General features: G+C 56.1%; 1 protein-coding gene across 2 annotated transcripts in view; it reads left to right on the top strand.

Moving 5' to 3' along the window:
* Positions 1–20,375, top strand: part of ZNF609 (zinc finger protein 609) — a 123,577-nt gene that overhangs the window by 93,725 nt on the left and 9,477 nt on the right. For both annotated transcript variants that reach the window (XM_054041736.1, XM_054041738.1), the window contains exons 4-5: positions 14,783–14,870; positions 15,905–18,251. In XM_054041736.1, the coding sequence (XP_053897711.1) occupies positions 14,783–14,870; positions 15,905–18,251 (2,435 nt within the window). The remainder of the gene's footprint in view (positions 1–14,782; positions 14,871–15,904; positions 18,252–20,375) is intronic.

The raw sequence follows: 20,375 nt of genomic DNA, 5'->3' as shown, positions 1-20,375 counted from the left end.
GTCTGACATGGCTCTCCAGCCCCACTAGTGTCTTGGAGCCTTCCAGGCTCAGCGTACTGCTGCTTCTCATCTCCTTGTATTGCCTCCTACCCACCCGCTTTGCTAGTGATGGCAGCCTCAGCTTATCCCCTCCCCGCACTTGTCTGTCTCTGTGCTTTTTTGCCTGCTGCACCGTATGCATGGCACACCTCTCTGAGCAGGCCTGGATTGCCTTTCCCTCACTTAGATCCCCCCTGGAGACCTACTGCTTCTGCAGTGCCCACAAGGTACCAGCTGGCTCCATCACGTGTCTCACCTGCCCAGCTCCTCCTGTCTATGGAGGGAGGGGCCCAGAGGGACACACAACTGTTGTGGGAGAATGAGCTGAGAGTTATGCAGCAAGGCTTGGTAATTCTGAACACAAACTAGCCATGTGCCTGTCCTTGCCTTCCCCTGTATCACACCATCTGTGTGGTGGGCTACCCGCAGCCTTCCTCTGTCTTTCAGGTTTGGGAGCTTTGCAGGGGCTGGGAGCATCTCCCTCTGTGTTTGGAAAGTGGCTAGCATGGAACGGGAGTTGCTGAATTCGAGGGCCAGCATGGGATCCCCATTCTAATCATAGTGCCCAGCAGACATGCGGCACTTGCTCTCTGAGGAGCTGTGCTGTCCCAAGAGGAGATGGATCAAGGCAGGGAAATGAAGCACAGAGCTGGGGGAGGGACTTCTCAAGGGTCGCACAGTCAGTGAGGAACAGAGCCCAGGAGTCCAGGTCCCCTCCTTTAACTGCTAAGCATTGGATTACATTCACTGGGTATCTTACAGAGAGATCCGTGGCCCTAAATTGTTGTCCCGTGCTACTAAGCTGTTGTCGCATGCTTTTCCAGTGAGCTTGCCAGGCTGGGGACTCAGCTAAGCTGCGCTGGGTTCCTCTCCGCTGCCACCTAGATTGGGTCAGCAGCTGTGGGACTGGAGCTGACACAGCCATTTGGAGCCTGCTGGGCTGCACCATGCTGCTGCTCTCTGCCCTGCCTGCAGGGCTGTGAGAAGCAGAAGGTGCTGGCTGTGGATGGCAGTGGAGGTAGCTTCAGGCACAGTGCTCTAAATGGGTAAATGCCCTCCTCAGGATGGAGCAGTTCAGCCTCGCTCCTGGCAGGGATGACTGGCTTACTTGTCCTTCCCCGAGCCCCTCTCTAGCCCCCACTTGCCCACACCGTAGCTGTCTGCTCTAGGCAGGCGTGTGGCTGAGCCGAGCCCTCCTTGAAGTGAGATTCAATCCCAGCTTCCGAACTGGTGCTTGGCATGCGGTCACCAGATTCCAGCACTGGCTCAGCTGCGCAGGGTGCAGACGCCCTTCGCCAGCAGTGGTAGGACGGAGCTCCCAAGGGTTGGGCACCAGAGAACTGCCTGTGCAGGTGGCTCCTCAACAGGGAAGCTGACTTCTGAGCCCCCTGGCCGCACGGCGACTAACGGCAGGGTTTGGTAAGGGGTTTCCCTGCAGAAGGGAGGTGCTTGCAACCTTTCAGATCTGCCTGGTACTAAAGGCCTGATTTGTGGGCTTGAGGACTGGCAGAGGGACATGGGAGACCAATTGCCTGGGCAGGGGCGTGTGAAGAAAGGGACTCCTTTCCAGGGGGTCCCACGGGGATCAGAGCTTTGCCCAGTGCTGTTTAATGTCTTTATCAGTGACCTGGAGATCATTACTGAAAAAGTTTGTGTGTGACATACATATTGGGGGAGTGGTAAATAATGAAGTAACCAGTCACTGAGTGACCTGGATCGCTTGCTAACCTGGGCGCAGGCAAACCGTTTGCATCTCAATACAATATCTGGGACACAGACAGCAAGCCATACTCACTGAATGGGGGCTCTGTCCTGGGAAGCCAGGGACTCGGAAAAAGATCTGGGGGCCGTGGTGGATAATCCGCTGAACATGAGCTCCCAATGTGATGCTGTGGCCAAAAGGGCTCATGTGATCCTGGGACGTGTAAATGGGAAGCTGGCGGAGGAGCAGAGAGGTTATTGTACTTTTCTTTGGCACGGATGTGACCGCTGCTGGAATCCCGTGTCCAGTTCTGGTCCCCACAATTCAAGGAGGATGGTGATAAATGGCAGAGGGTTCAGAGAAGAGCCCCGAGAGTGATTTAAAGGATTGGAAAACCTGCCTGATAGTGATAGGCTCAAGGAGCTCAGTTTGTTTTGCTTAACACAGAGAAGGTTAAGGGGTGACTTGATGACAGTCTGTAAGTACCCACATGGGGAGCAAATATGTAAAAATGGGGTTTCAGTCTAGCAGAGAAAGGTCTAACACCATCCAGTGGGAGGAAGTTGAAACGAGACAAATACAGAGTAGTGGTCATGGTGGATTCTCCCAGCCCCATCTGCACAGGTCTCATAGAAGCAGCCCTGTGGTTTCCCTCAGCCCAGCCCGGAGACTGCGAAAGTGACAGTTGCAGTCACTAGCAGCAACAACTTCTCCTCAGCAGCAGGCCTGGCCCTCCTGAGCTGAAGGGCCCTGATGGTCCCCGTGCTGTGGGCAGGTGACTTTGTCCCACAGTTGGGGGTGCCACTGATCCCAGCCCCATCCCCCTCAGATTGTGGGGCCCCCTGCTCCCCATTAAAGCTCGTAAATCTGGCAGAACATCCCAATGGCTCCTTGTCCTCGCTGAAAGCCGGGGTGCTTTGAGTGTGTCTGCGGCGGGCTGGGGCAGCTTGGTGAGGGAGTCAGCACGGGGCGCTGGCTTTGGTGGTGGGAGCCTCCAGGTGAGGCAAAGGGGCTGGTTCTGCTCTGCAGCCCTCCTGTCCTTGCTGCAAGTGTGCTGCTGGGCACCAGGTCCAGCCATCTGGGTATCCTGTTTCTGCTTGCCCGGGGGTAACCAAAGCTATTCATCTCCCCCAATAACATGCCCACCCTGTTACATACAGCCCTGATTTACAGAGAGAAGGCTTGGGAGCCTGATCCAGCCAAGCGATGCTCTCCTAGCCAGGTGTATTCACTGGAGACTGCTCTGGAGGCTGGGACAATCACTTTGGCCTTTTGCTTGGCAGAATTGACATCCCCCCGCCCCCAAATCCCTCCCTGGCTCCTCGGGAAGCACCACCAAACGCCCTGCACTGGTGAGCTCCTCACTGGTGGTTTGGGGTTGTGATCCCCCTGCAGCTCTAAGGCCTCGCTTACCTGCTGGTGCAGAGATACAAGTGCAGCTCTCCCGGCACGCCCTCCTAGTACAGACGCAGCAAAGGGATGCTCTGGGTCATCCAGGGCTGGGTATGTGACAGAGTGTCCTGCAGGGCCAGCTCATGCCTGTTCCCTCACCAGCCCTGCTTTGCTCCATCTACACAAGGGCTTTTGCTGGTGTAAAAACTGCACCCTTAACCAGCATTGCTGTCCCAGCAAAGGTGCCAGTGAAGACCTGGTCTAAGCTGTCTCTCCAGGCAGGTAAGGAGCTAGAAGGGCTCTAGAGGGGTGGATTTGAACTTGTTTTCATGAAACCCACCAAATAAATGACTGTAGAGCCCCTCCCCCTGGTGGGCTCGAGAAGAGGCTGGCTGCACTGGGTTACTGCTGTTGTGGGGTCTCTTGCTCTCCTCTCTGGGCGCTCGCTGGTCCTGAGTGCTGGCTTGCTCTTTCCTCCTGGTTCTGGTTACTGCTGAGGGTTTGGCCACCTGGGTGTATCTCATGTTCTTTGGGATGGGCAGAGCACACCAGCCTGTGACCGAGGTGGGGCGAGCAGCCTCCTCTTTCCTTTCCTGGGCTAGTGGTTAGCCCAGAAGACTCTTCTGTTTGTTAGTGGTGGTACAGCGGCACCAAGGCCCCAGCTGAGCTCCAGGCCCGTTGTGCTGGGCGCTGTGCAAACCTAGAGTAAGAGACAGGGCTGCCCCAAAGAGCTCACACTCTAAATAGACACAGTGTGCAACGGGCAGGAGAGGATGGAGGTGCAGAGAGGAAGGGACGTTCACTGACTCACCCAATGAGCCATGGCAGAGCTGGCACAGAACCCAGGGCTCTTGAGTTGGAATCCAGTGCCCCAGGGGGAGGGCTCCTACTTAGGTGGGGTGTATGTCTTCACACATGTATTGTAGGGTACTCTGCTATTTCCTAGGCCCCAGATCTCATACCCAGCTGCCAGCCTGGGCTGCCAGATGCTCTCAGCTGGCAGCAGTAGCTCTCTAGAGAGGCTAATAGATGCAGTAGCACAGGATGCCTGGACAGCATTCTCTGGAAGGGTTTTACAGCCATTCCTAAGCTTGCGGTGACTGTACTGTGGGGCCAGACTGCAGACGGGTCACCTGTGTTTGTGTGTGTGAAATAATGAGGGTTGGTTTGGGTTACATGGCTTTCCAGAGAATCATGGGTCAACTGGTGACGGATCCTGTACTTGCTTCACTCTGTATTGATCTTACTTAGAAATCCCCCTCCATCCTCTTACACAGAGAAGGGGAGTGTCATGGTGACTAGAAACAAGCTGGCCTGGCCCCTAGGCCACGCTGCCTCGGACCAAATCCCTTGGGAGGGCATCCTGCAGCAGGCCCTTGGTCCTGGAGTTCAGGGGAAGTTCTGGGGGTGGAGGCTCCTGCAAGCAGGCAGGACTGAGGCTGTTGGTTTCTCCTTTCCCCTTCCCATTCAGACACTTCCATGGCCTGAGACATGGAGCAAAGCTGGAAATAACATAAGCCAAGCAGCTAGCCCCTGAATGAAGATGAACCCAGGGCCCACTCCCTCTGGTCCTGGTCCAGCCATCTCTCAAAGCCATGGGCCCATTCAGACAGTTGCTGTTTGCAAGCTGTGAAATGATGACTGTGTTAAGTGAGAGCCATCCCCCAGGGGCTGGTCTAGACAGTATTTGGTCCTGCCATGCGGGCAGGGGACTGGACTCGATGACCTCTCGAGGTCCCTTCCAGTCCTAGAATCTATGAATCTATGAATCTATGATCCATCACTGTCATCTCACACCCAGAAATCTGCAACCCCAAGCGCAGACTCAGGTGACCAGAGATCAATTCTGCTCTCAAAGATCATTGCAGGCAAATGGAACAGTTTTCCAGGTGGGCATTGAGGCAGCTTCAGCTGTCAGTGCTTGTCTCGCTGGGTGCTGGAGCCCCGCTCTAATTAGCGTGCTTTCTTCTAGGCTTATAAACCAAGCCGCTGCCTCTCTTCATCTGTACTGCCTCCCTTGACCAACGGTGCGGGGAGAGAGCTCTGCACCTGGCTTGTTAAATGCAGGCTATGCTGGTGGGGCCCCTTCATATAGATCCCAGGAGGAAAAGGCAAGTGGTGCCAGCTTCCACCTTGCCAAATGGGCAGCAGCTGTGTGCTGTAGGCGTTCTCTCCATCTCTCTTCTCTCCTCACTCCCCCCGGCCTCCTCCACTCACCTGCCATCTCACCCGGTCCTCTGTCCTCACTTCCCACCAGGCCCTGCCACCCTCTGCATCTGCCTCCATCTCCTGTCTCTTCTCCTCTTGCTTGAGTCAGGCCCTTCTCTACTGCACACAGGATGTCACTCGCTCTAAGGCCCTTTAATTGCTTAATTCTGCCCTGTAAACTCCCTGCCTCTCTGTGCTCAACAAGGACATGGGCATTGCCTTGATCTCTCTGAGCTGCTGTCATGGTTACAGGAATAGCTGCGCCTCTGCTCCGTTCTGGTCTCCCTGAACGGACCCTTGGGTGTTTGGCCTCTATCCCAGACCTGTCTGAATCTCTCCGGTTCTGCCGCTCACACCAGGGCCTGATTGTACTGACTGTGTACATCTGGCAGGCCCAGCCAAGTTCGGGCACCAGTGACTAGTGATGGTGGCCGACAACCTGCTGAAAACAAAGGTGTTTTATTTGCTAGGTTGTAGCAAAGATTCAGAGAGAGAGAGAGAGAGAAAAAACACCCACACAGGGATTTTAAAACACCCGCCAGCCAACCTGCATATTTAACCACATCTAATCTGCTTCCCTACAAGCTATGGGAGATCGGCTACAGGAACAGAACCGAGCCATTGTGCATTGCTGTCACAAGTCCACATCCCCTGGTTTTCTCTCTGGCCCACCTTGCCCAAACCTTGGGGGCCATGATGGCTCCGCACCCACTCAGTCTCAGTGAGAACGGGCCTCCTCTCCCTTTCCTTGGGTGGGCAGGCTCTGCTCCCGTCAGCCCCCTCAGGTAACAGAACTGTTCCCATGTGATACAGACCCCCTATGCTGCCGTCCGATCCAGGGGCAACATTCATTACCAGAGAGCACCCGCATCGACACAGCTGCTCTGTAGGCTTCTAGCTAGTGGGTGTCCTGCCTCCTGCACGGGGTGTTAGTGTTCCAAGGGGATGTTAGCAGAGACCATCTCTGTGGAGCTGGCTGCATAGCTGCACCCAGCTGGGCAGGAGGCTGCACTGAGGTGCCCTACAGAGCAGGTTGCTCAGACTCTGACTGCAGGACCACGCTGGAGCTGGCCAGGAGCCTGAAGCCCAAGCACACTTTTGCACCTCCAGCCCCCTTGTGTAAGTGGCTCTAACTGCATTGGTTGGTATCTTCCCTGCTAGCTGCCTAGCAGCTGCTTGTGGGCTGAGTTCAGAGCAGTGAAGCTAGAACAGGGCCGAGCGAGAGCAAAGGTTAGCTCTGCAGGCAGCACTCCGGGATCTGCGCTCTGACCCTTGGCACAAGTACAGGCCTCATCAGGCCATGCTCTGGGCACCGTGGGTGGAGGGTGAGAGCCCAGCCCTGTCTCCGTCATGCTGCCAGCGCTGGCCTTAAACCAGCCTTGCCTGAGATGTACCAGTGGTGGTGGGGGGCCCCACAGTGTGAGTGCTTTGCTTTTCCTGCCATGCGGGCACCGTGCCCCGTGGAACGTGAGTTCTGCTGCTTCGATCGCCACCTCACAGGTTCTCTCGGGTGTATGTGCGGGTTGCCTGGGAAACCTCTCTGATGTCATTGCTAATAAATCCCAGCCGATGCAGGTTGGGAATGTAACAGCCGAATCACAGGAGCGCTCTATTTTTGTTCCGTAACTTAATGGAAGTTCCAGGAGGCCTGATTTGCTGGGTTTGGCAGCCCCACAATCTCTCTCTCCCTGGGGAGCAGGCACTGCTGGAGCTGCCGGCTGGCACCGGGGAGTGTGATGTCATGGTACATAAGCACTTATGTTGGAGAGAGGTGGATGCAAAACACAGCTCAGCAGAAAATATGAGTCGCTTCCTCAAGGGCTGAAATGTAGCCTGCCTTTGGGCTGGAGCGGGGCCTGAGTATACGGCGCCCAGCACCGCAGCATGCTGATTTCTTTTGTGCAGGTTGTTTCTTCTGTGCTGCAGGTGTGCATGGGTGGAAGGATGCAAACTGCCGACAGCCCCTCCTTATCAGGTCACGAACCAAAAGTGGTCGTGAGATGCTTCTCAGAAGTGCCCCCAATGGGGGCAGATTGGGCTTGGGGGTCCGAGCACAGCACTGGGACTCAGGAAGAGAGCGTAAATCTCCTAGCTCTGCCACTGCCTCACTGTGTGAGCGTCAGCATTTCACTGCCCCTCTCTGTACCTCAGTTCCCCAGCTGCAGACTGGAGATAACTCACTGTTTGAGGTCTGGGGAAGATGTAGAGAAATGCCCAGTGTTGTTACACCACTCGGAGCTGGTCATCCCTGGCACCGCTGGCTCACTTTGGGTCACTGCTGTCTCCGGGACTTGCCATTTACACTTTTTCTTGCGGACTTGCCATGTTCTGCTGCTTTTGTCTCCCGCCAGGGAGAAGCTTGCCCTAGAATCAATGCCTTATTTCTAAGCAGACCTAGACAGGGGTCTCTCCATTTCCCTTTGTTCTGGCATTTCATTCTCCTGCCAGACACAACCCTCCCCTCCCCCGGCACCAGCATTAGCACTTAGCATCTGGGAACTCCAGCTCTGTAAGCTCTGAACACTTTAAGCAAGATGTCTGTGGCGGGTGTTGTTCATTCCAGAGAGTGGTTTTGTGACCTCAGGAAGAGGAGAACAGGTGTCAAATAGATGCTTGTGAAAGCAGGAGCATCCCCGGTAATTCAGGTGTGATGCAGCCATCCCTATGATGCTAAGGAAGAGCAGCCTGGAGGACAACCGCCACTGAATGTAGACTCTGACTCAGTGACCACACATCCTTTACCTTCTGTTCCCTGCCTGGCCTCACCGGCTTCTTGTCCTGGTGTCCACAGAAAAGCACTGATCTGGAGTAAAGAGGAGGCTGAGTCATGAATTGGAACCCACTTGAGATGCCGTCAGCCTGACTTGACATTGCCTCCTGGAGCATGAGGGAGGCTGGGTAGAAGTGGGGAAGGGGATGCAGCCACTTCCAAGGGCCGGGAGCCAAGGGGATGTGCCCAGGTACGTGGCAGGGAGGCACTGACTGCACAAGCATGTGCAGTGGCTGCTCTGCGCCCAGCCTAGGCCCGGGGAGCCTGTTGTGCGGAGAGGGGTGTGCAGTGGGGGAAAGGAGAACAGCATGACACTTCCTCTCCCTCCACTGCAGTTTTCCGACAAACAGCTGGGAGGGCTTTGGTTACCATAGACCCCTTGTCGCCTACACTCCCCAACTGCTGAGCAGGAGGCGAGCTCATACAGACAAGCCAGCAGCCAGGTTCGCTGTTCTTGTGACCTGTCCTTTGTCTTTGTTTGCAGTGGGATTGGGGCGGGGAATGCTGTGGCTGGCCTTATTCCACTCGCAAACCCACTCAGGTGAGCTTATGCCCCCTATATAGGGGAGGGACTAGGAAACCAAAGCAACATTTCTGTGGGTTCGTTTTCCTTGCAGCTGTGGCCAGGCCTCCCATCAGTATGGGTGAACAAATGGCTGCCCTGAAACACAGCGTTAGACTATCCCTGTCTCCTGCAGAGACCGAGCCCCTGCCTGCTTGATCAGCAATGAGGGCTCACTGCTGCACCTGTCCACAAAGGGCCGGCAGCTCTCCCACTGCATGGGCGTGTGCTATCATCCCTGGGCCGTGTGGAGCACCTTCAGTGCTGCGAGGAGGCAGCTCTGCTCCCCTGGCCCAGTCATCCCCTGGCAAAGCCACTTTAAAGTCATGAGGCTCTCCGAGGACTCTGGCAAAAGCTTGGAGCAGTTCTGCAGATGGCTCTAGTTCATGCTAAAGATGGCGTGGTCCAGGGTGTGGAACGAGTGTGAGGAGCAGGGCAGACAGGACAAGGAGAAAGGAGCATAGCGGGCAGGAGGAGTGGGGGCAGGGAGCAGCAGCCAGCAGCACTGGGTGACTGTAGAAGGGGGAAATGGTGCCGTGAGAACCAGACAGGCAGCGAGATTCTGAGAACGGGGTGGACAAATCAAAGGGGAGAGCCAGGCAGGGGGAGCACGGGGCCCCGGGGCGGGGTGAAACTGGAGCCACTGTGGTGTTGGGGTGGAGGGGGAGAGGCGCGGTACAGCCTGCATGAGCCACCCAGAGCGGAATAGCTCCGTTCCCCAAGGCCAGTGTCATGTCCAGGGCAGGCCCACACCTCCTGCCTGCATGGTCGCATGCGTCACTGTCGCTCTCCATTGTGTTGACACGGCTCCACTGTGCTGTGTGCTGTTAGTGTGTGAGCAGTGAACTGTGCTGGTCTCTGGGGGACGCTAGAGGGGGTTCCCGGAGAGGAGCCACCCCCTGCATGCGCTACTTTTGGAGTGACCTTGCTGACTCCACAGCTGGCCCTGGTCACCAGCAAACCACGTCTGTTTTTTCCTTTTCTTTTTTTGCTTCAGGCGGCAAAAGCCTAGAGCCAGCCCTGGCAGCAGCAACGCGTCACCCTGGGGCCGCTGCGGTTCGCGACACGGGGGAGCAGCGCCCGCACCTTGTGGTGTGGCTGGGTCGGGCAGGCTCCTAGCGGGGGACACTTGGGCTGGGGGTCGCCCCGCGGGGCACATGGAGCCGCCTGCAGATACTGCAGGGCTGGGGCGGCAGGGGGTGAGGTTGGGGTGGGAGTGAGAGCCCCAGGGGTGGGGGTGGGGGCAAAAAACCTAGAGCCGGCCCTGCTGGCCACCTGCCCTGCAGCAAAGGAACAAGCTGGAGGCCTGTAGCCAGTTCCTCCTGTTGTCAGGGCAAGACAGTGTCCCTACACCCCCCACCCAGGTCAGGATGTATGCTGGGGGAGGGGACCCTGCTCTGAGCCAGGGGCAGGTCCCCACCTGCCCAAGACTTGCTGCTCTCTGCAGGCTGTGTGAGGGAATCGCCACTCGCTCTCTGCTCCACGAGTCCTGTGTTGTGGGCCCCCAGCAGACCTTCCTCCGCTCCCTCCCACCCCATGCAGGAGGAGGGTGCCTCTGAGCCTAGAGTCTGATCAGTGAAAGGAGCACCTACCCCCCTGAGTAGGGACTGCAGTGCTGGGCTGGCCTCGTTCTGCTGCTTTCCCGGGGCATCGCCTGAACCTACCCTCCATGTCCAGAGCCGATGGGGGGGGAGGGCTCTGTTCTGTACCCCTCCTCAAGCACCGTTTCTCCTGCACCAGTGCGCAGGGAGTACTGTGTTAGCACTCATGGCCTGGGCCCCTGCACTTGCTTCCCTCTGAGCTGCTCCTATGGGGCTGATTCTCCCCCCCCCCCCCCCCAACTGGGCCCACTCCAGGCACTCTGAAGGGGAGGGGAGGTGGTCTGGAATTCCCACACCCCACTGGCATTTCCCCTAGAAACACCCACAAACACAGAGCTCCTGCGAGCCCCAGCATCCCGCTGGGGTGGCTGCCTGGGAATGGCTCCCCGGCTGCTGTTGCCCTCATCTCATGGTGGATGGTGGCATGTGGGGCTGCATCCTGCCTTTGCCTAGCCTTGCTGTGCCTGAGCAGCCTGTCTTCAGGGAGGATTGATGGAGTTGTTAATGCACAGGGGAGGGCAATTGAAAGCTGTGATGGCTGGAGGCACACTAGTCCCAAACTTCCCGCTGCAATCAGACTGCCCCATGGGGCCCCGGGGACACTGCCCTCGTTATCTGCTGGCTCGAGGGGATCTAACGAAGTACCCTCAGTGACGCTTTGCCATGGCGCTGTGCTGTGAGTTGCTGTGGAAGGCAGGGCGGGATTGATGGCACTGGCTCAGCATAAAGCTGCTAACGAGCCATCCCTGGGGTTTACATTGTCCTAGCTCGTTGCCGCTGGAGGAGTAGGGTGAGTTTTCTGCAGCTGGGCACTGTGGATTAAACGTAGGGCAGTGTGTGTGAGAAGGGTTAATGGTAGCCCTCTGTGAGGGTGTCTTTGTGGAGGGAAAGGCAGCGGTTGCAGCCGCTGCTGAGGGCTCTGGCTTGCTTCAGCTCTCATCCCTCCCCTGTGATCATGGCAGCGGGAAAGCTGCCAGAACGTCCTTCCTAATCCACATGCCAGCCAGCGCAGGGATGTGAGGAGCCCCTGGCGTCTTGTCACACAATTAACTTCTGACGTTCCACAGGAGAGTGGAGCAGGAAGCCAGTGCTTAGGCTGTAAGGGGCATGTTTTCTTCAAAGCGCTCTTGAGCTGGCGTGTGATGAATGCTGGCTCCTCCTTAGGGACCTGTTGGGTGGGAGGCAGAGAGTAGCTGATCCTGGCTCAAAGGGACGTTCAGTTCCCCGGCTGATGGGAGGAGAGCTGGAAGGCTGTAATGAGCGGCTGGGGCAGGGTCTGCAACCATGCCCTTGAATTCCAGACCAGCAAAAGGGGATCCCTGTAACTGTGACAGTGCAGGAGGTCATTCCCCTGCAGCCCTGCCTCCAGCTGCCTCCACTCTCTGAAGACACTGCCGGTGTCATGAAGGGCCTGTTAACATGGCACCGGGAGCTATGTCACCCAGGTCCCGAGGGGGCTGAAAGCAGGACTCCCTCTGAGTCTCCGCACGCTGACTGTGGTAAAGGGAATGCCTATGGGATTTAGGCCCCAAGCTCTGTGCCTGGCCTCTGTCCCTCCTCCTGTGCTTAGGGGTCACAGTTCCATGCAGCTGTGCTGAGGCTCTCTGCCCACAAAGGGGCCAGGGGTTGAAATCGTGCATCTAAGGCAGGGACACTGAAGTGTTTGTTGGCATAAGCCTGTAACAATGAACAGGTTAGGGGCCAGTGAGAGGCTGAAGATGGTGGTTCTAATCTCTGTCCTTGGGCCACTTGCCCAAGACCTTGATAATGAACATGGAGAGAACATGAGCTTCCCAGGTGCGGTTCCCCACTTACACTCTTTACTCTTGCATTTGGCCACGGGGCTGGGAAACTCAGGTGGGCAGTTTCACTCCCTCTTTCTAAGTGTCACTGCATGATTCTCAGACCTCACCAGGGTGACTTTGAACATTGAGGGACCCCCTAACATCCCCCCTTTTCCATTGAGTGTGGATCCCCCTTCCATTGAGCAGGATGGGCAAGGCAGGGTGGTTTTAGGCCTCAGGTGAAGAACCCCTGCGTTAGTGTTGTGCTGTTTGTCTGGTTTATAGGCTTTTCCCTGGCTCACGTCTTTCTAGTATCAGAGTGCCTCACCAGCTAACCAGCACACCCTGGCAATTCTCCTGGGAGGTGGGGAGGTCCCCTCTCCATTTGATGGGCGAGGGTCAGAGGAGTCACGCAGGAATTAATGGCAGAACCAGTCACTGAACATGGAACTTGAGTCCTTTATGCAGATCTTTTCTCCACCTGCTGCTGCTTGCGTTGCCAGCGTGATGCGGGAAAGGTTTGAAAGAAAACTAAAAAATGGCTTTTCCTATTGCACCCCCAACTCTGGAGCCCTTTCTGTTCCTGGGTTAGGGCTTTAGTTCCTTCCTTTCTCAGGTAAAATAAAGCCTGTGTTTTGGGTCTCAGCTTTGTGAGTGTCCCTTGATTCACATAGTATTTCTCAGCTGTCTGCCGGCACATTACAGCAAGGGAAATACGGACCAAGATTTATAAATGTGCTCCAGGCACAGCTGTTCAGGACTCGCTGAGCTCCATTCATCTTCTGATGCTGTGTGGCTATATATCTAGCTGCGTTCATGTGCCCTTGTAAATGAGATTTCTATCTCCCAAGTTCTACCTTGTGCAGATAAATGCGCTCCGTTCAATGGACTCTGCTCCTGTTCAAATTAGTTATGCAGTAATCGGAGCAGGCCATTGCTGGGAGGAAATATCCACTTGAGTTCTCTCTGCTAATGGCCCGAGATTATATAGTGTAATTGCTTTCTTATGGACGGACTTGCAGCCCGCTGGCCACAAGAGACCTGACAAGATGGGATTGCTGGAGTAGACTCCAGGCTGGGAGTGAAACTAGCTGCCCCATGCAGCATGCAAGGAGAGATTGGAAGATGCCTGAACGGAGTGCCGCTACCTGCAGCAAAGGCTGGGCAGCTCTCGCATTCCACAGTATTTCCTTCTCCTGCTGACTCTACGCTACCTTCTATTAGGGTGACCAAATGTCCCGATTTTATAGGGACAGTCACGATATTCGGGGCTTTGTCTTATATAGGCACCCGTCCCAATTTTTCACACTTGCTATCTGATCACCCTACCTTCTACAGCCCCTTTCAGCCAAGGAGGGCTGAGTGCTTTCCAGTGCTTAAGCCTCCTCCTCATCCTCTGAAGTAGATATCTCCATTTTATAGGTGGAGAGTCCCTCTGGAGCTGGGGCCAGGCAGCCCAGGGGTGTAGGGCCGTCACCCAGTCACTTTGCTTCACTTCTCGCCCTGTTGGGGCCTCCCTGCCTCGGCTGCCTTTGGAACAGAAGGGCTCATGAAAACCGTCTGTGGCCAGTGTGATCACACTGTGCCCATGTGATGGGCTCGGTCCAGCCAGCGCTGCTGGCCTGGCCAGGTTTAGGGGCAGCCCAGGGCACACAATGAATTACAGCTAAGGATGGGAAGCTGGCCCTCCGCTGAATTTGGTTGCAGAGCATGACACCTAGTGGCCAGAAGACTCTGCGTTCACCAGCTGTTCACAATATCCCTCTTCCTTTCAGTCCCCCAACCATTAGATCAACAGCCAGGAGATGTTTAAAAATAACAAATGTTGGGTCTTGGTCTTTGCCTTCTGGTGTTTAAGCTATTAGGGGATCACTTCCCAGCTTTCCTCCCCTGCCACAGGGCTAGCCTGCTGAGATTCTTGGGTATTCCCATGACTCCAGGAGTTGGGGCTTTCAGAAGCACCCTGTATATGGTGGGAGTTGTGCTAAGATGGCGTGTGTACCCCTTGGGTGGCACAACGGTGGCACCAACCCACTGAGGGCTCTGGTGTGGTTTGTCGGGTGGGAGGAGGAGGAGTCAGTGTGTTCCTAGTTGTGGGCCCTAAGGGGGGGGGCAATAGGCTCAGGAGCTGCACTGCACTCCTGTGTCACCCCCCACTCATGCTGAGCCAGTTGCTTCTCTGGGCTCTGCTCCCTCCCCAGGATGAGACCCTGCTCCCTTTATGTGTGTCCCCTGCCTCACCTCCCTATGGGGCCCTATCCCTTTGGTGGGGTCGCCTCCTCCCTGTGTCCCCAGCTCTGCTCGCAGCCACCTGTGACCACTAGGCTTTGCCATCACAGCTCCAGGGTGGGGAGGGAAGTGGGTGGGCCCTTGAGCTAACTTCACCGGTGATGCAGCTGAGGCCCCTCTCCAGCAGGCCACCTGCTCCCCTCCCTGGTCCCTGCTGCTGAACAGGCAGGGGTGGGCCCGAGCACCAAAGCAGGTGCCCCGTTCAGCGCCTTGCCCACCGCACTGCTGCCGAGCAGCCTCGGGGACAGCAGGACCTGTGGTGCTGGCCATGGCACTGGGCGGTGCGGAGCTGGGCCCTGGCTTGGTGCTGATCCCAGCTCCCACCCAGAGCACAGGCAGGCCTGTGGTGGGTGTGGAGCTCTTTGCCCTGGCCCCTGCAGGGTATATCCCCGGTTCCCAGAGGGGTTGAGGGTGACCCGTCTCCTTGTCTTACAGGTATGTTGGTGGTTAACGTGACCTGGAGGAACAAGACGTATGTGGGTACGCTGCTGGATTGCACACAGCATGACTGGGCGCCCCCCAGGTAAGCATCGGGAGACTCATGTGCCGGTCCAGGGAGCCTCGACTGTAGAGTGTCCTCGCATCTCTCTGGGCTCCCCAGAAGGGCTTTGGAGCTGCAGTGTGCATGGGCAGGGCCCTCGCTGTCTGGGGCTAGGTCTACACTACCCGCCTGAATCGGCGGGTAGAAATCGACCTCTCGGGGATCGATTTATCGTGTCCCGTCGGGACGCGACAATCGATCCCCGAATCGACGCTCTTACTCCACCAGCGGAGGTGGGAGTAAGCGCCGCCGACAGAAAGCCGCAGAAGTCGATTTTGCCGCCGTCCTCACAGCGGGGTAAGTCGGCTGCGATACGTCGAATTCAGCTACGCTATTCACGTAGCTGAATTTGCGTATCTTAAATCGACTCCCCCCTGTAGTGTAGATGTACCCTGGGTCTGCTTCCCAGCCAGTCTGCAGGCCCCTCAGGCCCCTCCAAGCAGACCGACAGAGAGCATGGGCCAGCACTTCTCCTTTCAGCTGGCCCCACCACTGCCACCATCTCGGGGACAAGAACAGAGGCTTCCTCTGCTGTCTCTGGGCCACTGAAGTTAGGCTTGACTCAAGCCATTCAACCTGTTCCTGGCGGGTCCTGTCCCTTGGCATCCCTCCATCGCACACGCAGGGTGGCCTGACACCAGGCCGGCCTGACACCAGGCCGGCCCCCTGGAAGTGCACTGTGAGTAGCAGCAGCAGAGCTCTGCTGGCTGGCTGCAGCTCCCAGCTAGCCATTTTGGGGAAAGCGCAGAAGCAGGCTCTGGGGGTTGACCTGTGTGTGGCTGTTGCCCCCATCCCAGCTGCCCCCGCCCATGTACTGTAAGCCTCCTTCGCAGGGAGCGCAGGGTCGGGTGCGGGAGGAGCCCCCAGTGCTCCGAAGAGGGTGACTGCGCTGAGCAGAGACCAAGCTCCTTACGCAGGGTGCCCCCCCCCGCTCTGGCCATGGCACTGGTGTGCCTGTGCACTGTCCTGCATGCCAAGGTCTGGCTGGTCCTGAGCATGTGTTGTTTCCTCCCCAGGTTCTGTGACTCTCCCACCAGTGACCTGGAGATGCGGAACGGCCGGGGCAGAGGCAAGCGCATGCGCCCCAACAGCAACATGCCGGTGAACGAGACGGCCGCTGCCTCAGATAGCAAAGGGACCAGCAACAGCAGCAAGACACGGGCGGGGGCCAGCAGCAAAGGGCGCCGGGGGAGCCAGACCTCCTCAGATCACCGCCCCCCGCCCAGTGGCGCTGCCGAGGACGTGAAAGCCAGCCCCTCCTCAGTGACCAAGCGGAAAAGCAAGCCCCTTTCCGACATGGAGCTCAATTCCAGCTCGGAGGACTCCAAGGGCAGCAAGCGCATCCGCACCAACTCGATGGGCTCGGCGGCAGCGCCCCCGGCCGGGGTCAAGGTGGAGCCTGTAGGCCTGGACAGGAACTGCCCCTCCCCCATCCTCATCGACTGCCCTCACCCCAACTGTAACAAGAAGTACAAGCACATTAACGGGCTGAAGTACCACCAGGCCCACGCACACACGGACGATGACAGCAAGCCGGAGGCGGACGGGGACAGTGAGTGCGGTGAGGAGCCGCCCCTTCACACCGACGTCAGCAGCTGCAACGGCTCCCAAAAGGGCTCCCTCTCGCCGGCCCGATCGGCCACACCCAAAGTGCGGCTGCTGGAGCCTCACAGCCCCTCCCCATCTGGCAAGTTCAGCACCAAGGCCCCCTGCAAGAAGAAGCTAGGCGGGGAAGGCGACATGGACCCCGGAGCCCTGTCCAACGACGGCTCCGAAGACGGCCCCTCGGTGGCGGACGAGACGAGCAACGATGGTTTTGACTCGCTAGAGAAGAGATGCCTTGACAAGGAGAAGTGCAAGAAGCCAGCTGGTGCTAAGCCAGATAAGCTCCCTTCCAAAAGCTTAAAGTCCGCCAGACCCATTGCTCCTGCTATTCCCCCACAGCAGATCTACACCTTCCAGACGGCCACCTTCACCGCAGCCAGCCCTGGCTCTTCTGCCGCTTTGACCGCCACCGTCGTCCAGGCCATGCCCAGCAGCCCCCAGCTCAAGCCCATCCAGCCAAAGCCCACGGTTATGGGGGAGCCCTTCACAGTCAACCCTGCCCTGACCCCTTCCAAGGACAAGAAGAAGAAGGACAAGAAGAAGAAGGAGTCCAAAGAGGTTGAAAACCCCCTGACTCCTGGGAAAGTCTGCCGAGCAGAGGAGGGCAAAAGTCCCTTCCGAGGGGAATCGGGGGAGCTCGGGACCAAAGGGGAAGGCCTCCTGAATGGTTCATCTGACCCACACCAGAGCCGGCTCGCCAGCATCAAGGCTGAGGCGGATAAGATCTACAGCTTCACGGACAACGCGCCAAGCCCATCCATCGGGGGGGCCAGCAGGCTGGAGAATGCTGCTGCCACCCCAGCTCAGCCCATGACCCCGCTGCACGTGGTTACCCAGAACGGGGCGGAGGCGGGCTCGGTGAAAACCAATAGCCCAGCCTATTCGGACATCTCGGATGCGGGGGAGGATGGGGAGGGCAAGCTGGAGAGCATGAAGGCCAAGGACTCAGAGCAGCTGGTCAAGGAAGGCGCAAAGAAAGCGCTTTTCCCTCCCCAGGCGCAGAGCAAGGACTCCCCCTACTACCAAGGCTTTGAAGCGTACTACTCCCCGGGCTACCCCCAGTCAAGCCCTGGGCCCATGAATCCCAGCAGCCAGGCTGCCGTGGAGAGCCAGCCCTTGAAGATGAAGAAGGATGAGGAACAAGAGAGCCCGGAGGTGAAGGTGAAGAGTGAAGGCTGTGAGGAGAAGAAGGTGGAGCTCAGCAGCTCCAGCCAGCAGCCCTCGGTCATCCAGCAGCGCCCCAACATGTACATGCAGTCCCTCTACTATAACCAGTACGCCTATGTGCCCCCCTACGGCTACAGCGAGCAAGGCTACCATGCCCACCTGCTGAGCACCAGCCCAGCCTACCGGCAGCAGTACGAGGAGCAGCAGAAGCAAAGGCAGAGCCTGGAGCAGCAGCAGCCCCGCGGGCTGGAGAAGAAAGCAGAGCTGGGCCTGAAAGAGAGGGAGGTGGCTCTCAAGGAGGACTGGAAGCAGAAGCCGTCCGTCCCTCCCACGCTCACCAAAGCCCCTAGCCTCACGGACCTGGTGAAATCGGGGCTGAGCAAGGCCAAAGAGCCGGGGGCTGCCGACATGGCCAAGTCAGTGATCATCCCCAAGCTGGAGGACTCCTCCAAGCTCCCCAGCCAGGTGGCTGAGGGACTCAAGGTGAAGCTGGCCGAGGCCAGCCACCTGGGGAAGGAGGCGGCGGAGTCCAAAGCGGGCACAGAGTGCGGCAGGCAGGCAGAGGTGGACCCCGTCCTCTGGTACAGACAGGTAAACACTGCTGCCTGGGGGGACACTGAGGGCAGCAAGATGCTGGCACGGGGTGGAATGGTGGGCAGAGGGCTTTGGGCACGGATGGCCAGGGCAGTGCTTCCCTTCCATATCCTCCGCACCACGGTCCCTCCCTGCAGCAGCTGGAGTGTGTCCCCCTTGTCTGCTCCGGCGAGGAAGGAAGTGCGCTCGTCACAATGCAGTGGGGCAGCTGCCTGGCTGGGGCCCTTGCCCCGCCAGGCCATGGGGGCCATATCTCCCCTCTCTCTGGCTTTCAGGCTGTTTGGTGGGGCTGGACCTCCCCTGCCACTTGGCTCCCCTGCAGGAGAGGGTATGATCTGATGAGAACCAGTCAAATGAAAGAGTCACATTCAATTACATCATGTAACAGCAGACAGTTTAAAAAGTGAGGAGTGCTTATATACAAATGTGCTTATATGCAATTGCTAGACGTCTAAATTATAAGATGGATAAACTAGAGTGCCTCATATTAAATGAGGCTATTGATATAATAGGCATCACAGAAACTTGGTGGAATGAGGATAATCAATGGGACACAGTAATACCAGGGTACAAAATATATCGGAAGGACAGAACAGGTCATGCTGCGGGGAGTGGGGAGTGGCACTATATGTGAAAGAAAGCACAGAGTCAAATGAAGTAAAAATCTGAAATGAACCAAACTGTACCATAGAATCTCTATGGATAGTAATTCCATGCTTGAATAATAAGACTATAGCAACAGGGATATGTTACTGACCACCTGACCAGGATGGTGATAGTGACTGTGAAATGCTCAGGGAGATTAGAGAGGCTATAAAAACAAAAAACTCAATAATAATGGGGGATTTCAACTATCTTCATATTGATTTGGTACGTATCCCCTCAGGGTGGGATGCAGAGATAAAGTTTCTTGACACCTTAAATGACTACTCCTTGGAGCAGCTAGTCCTTGAACCCACAAGAGGAGAGTCAATCCTTGAGTTAGTCATAAGTGGAGCACAGGATCTGGTCCAAGAGGTGAATATAGCTGAACCGCTTGGTAGTAGTGACCATAATATAATTAGATTTAACATCCCTGTGGTGGGGAAAACACCACAGCAGCACAACACTGTAGCATTTAATTTCAGAAAGGGGAACTATACAAAAATGAGGAAGTTAGTGAAACGGAAATTAAAAGGTACAACACCAAAAGTGAAATCCCTGCTAGCTGCATGGAAACTTTTTAAAGACACCATAATAGAGGCTTAACTTAAATGTATACCCCACATTAAAAAACATAGTAAGAGAACCAAAAAGTGCCACCATGGCTAAGCTACAAAGTAAAAGAAGCAGTGAGAGACAAAAAGGCATCCTTTAAAAAGTGGATGTTAAATCCTAGTGAGGAAAATAGAAAGGAGCATAAACTCTGGCAAATGAAGTGTAAAAATATAATTAGGAAGGCCAACAAAGAATTTGAAGAACAGCTAGCCAAAGACTCAAAAAATTACAGCAACAATTTTTTTAAGTAGATCAGAAGCAGGAAGCCTGCTAAACAACCAGTAGGGGCCACTGGACGATTGAGATCTAAAGGAGCACTCAAGGACGATAAGGCCATTGCAGAGAAACTAAATTAATTCTCTTTGGATTGGTCTTCACAGCTGAGGATGTGAAGGAGATTCCCATACCTGAGCCTTTCTTTTTAGATAACAAAACCTGAGGAACTGTCCCAGATTAAGGTGCCAATAGAGGAGGTTTTGGAACAAATTGATAAATTAAACTGTGATAAGTCACCAGGACCAGATAGTATTCACCCAAGAGTTCTAAAGGAACTCAAATGTGAAATTACTGAACTGCTAACTGTGGTATATAACCTATCACTTAATCCGTATCTGTACCAGATGATTGGAGGATAGCTAATGTGACACCAAGTTTTAAAAAAGGGCTCCAGAGGTGACCCCGGCAGTTACAGCCCAGTAAGTCTAACATCAGTACCGGGCAAATTGGTTGAAACTACAGTAAAGAACAACATGGTTTTTGTAAAGGGAAATCATGCCTCACCAATCTTCTAGAATTCTTTGAGGGGGTCAACAAGCATGTGGACAAGGGGGAGCCAGTAGAAATAGTGTACTTATATTTTCAGAA

This window comes from Malaclemys terrapin, chromosome 10 (assembly GCF_027887155.1).
Source record: "Malaclemys terrapin pileata isolate rMalTer1 chromosome 10, rMalTer1.hap1, whole genome shotgun sequence".
In the NCBI taxonomy this organism is placed as follows: Eukaryota; Metazoa; Chordata; order Testudines; family Emydidae; genus Malaclemys; species Malaclemys terrapin.
Note: the sequence above shows the minus strand (reverse complement) of the source record. Positions and strands in the feature narration are given on the sequence as shown.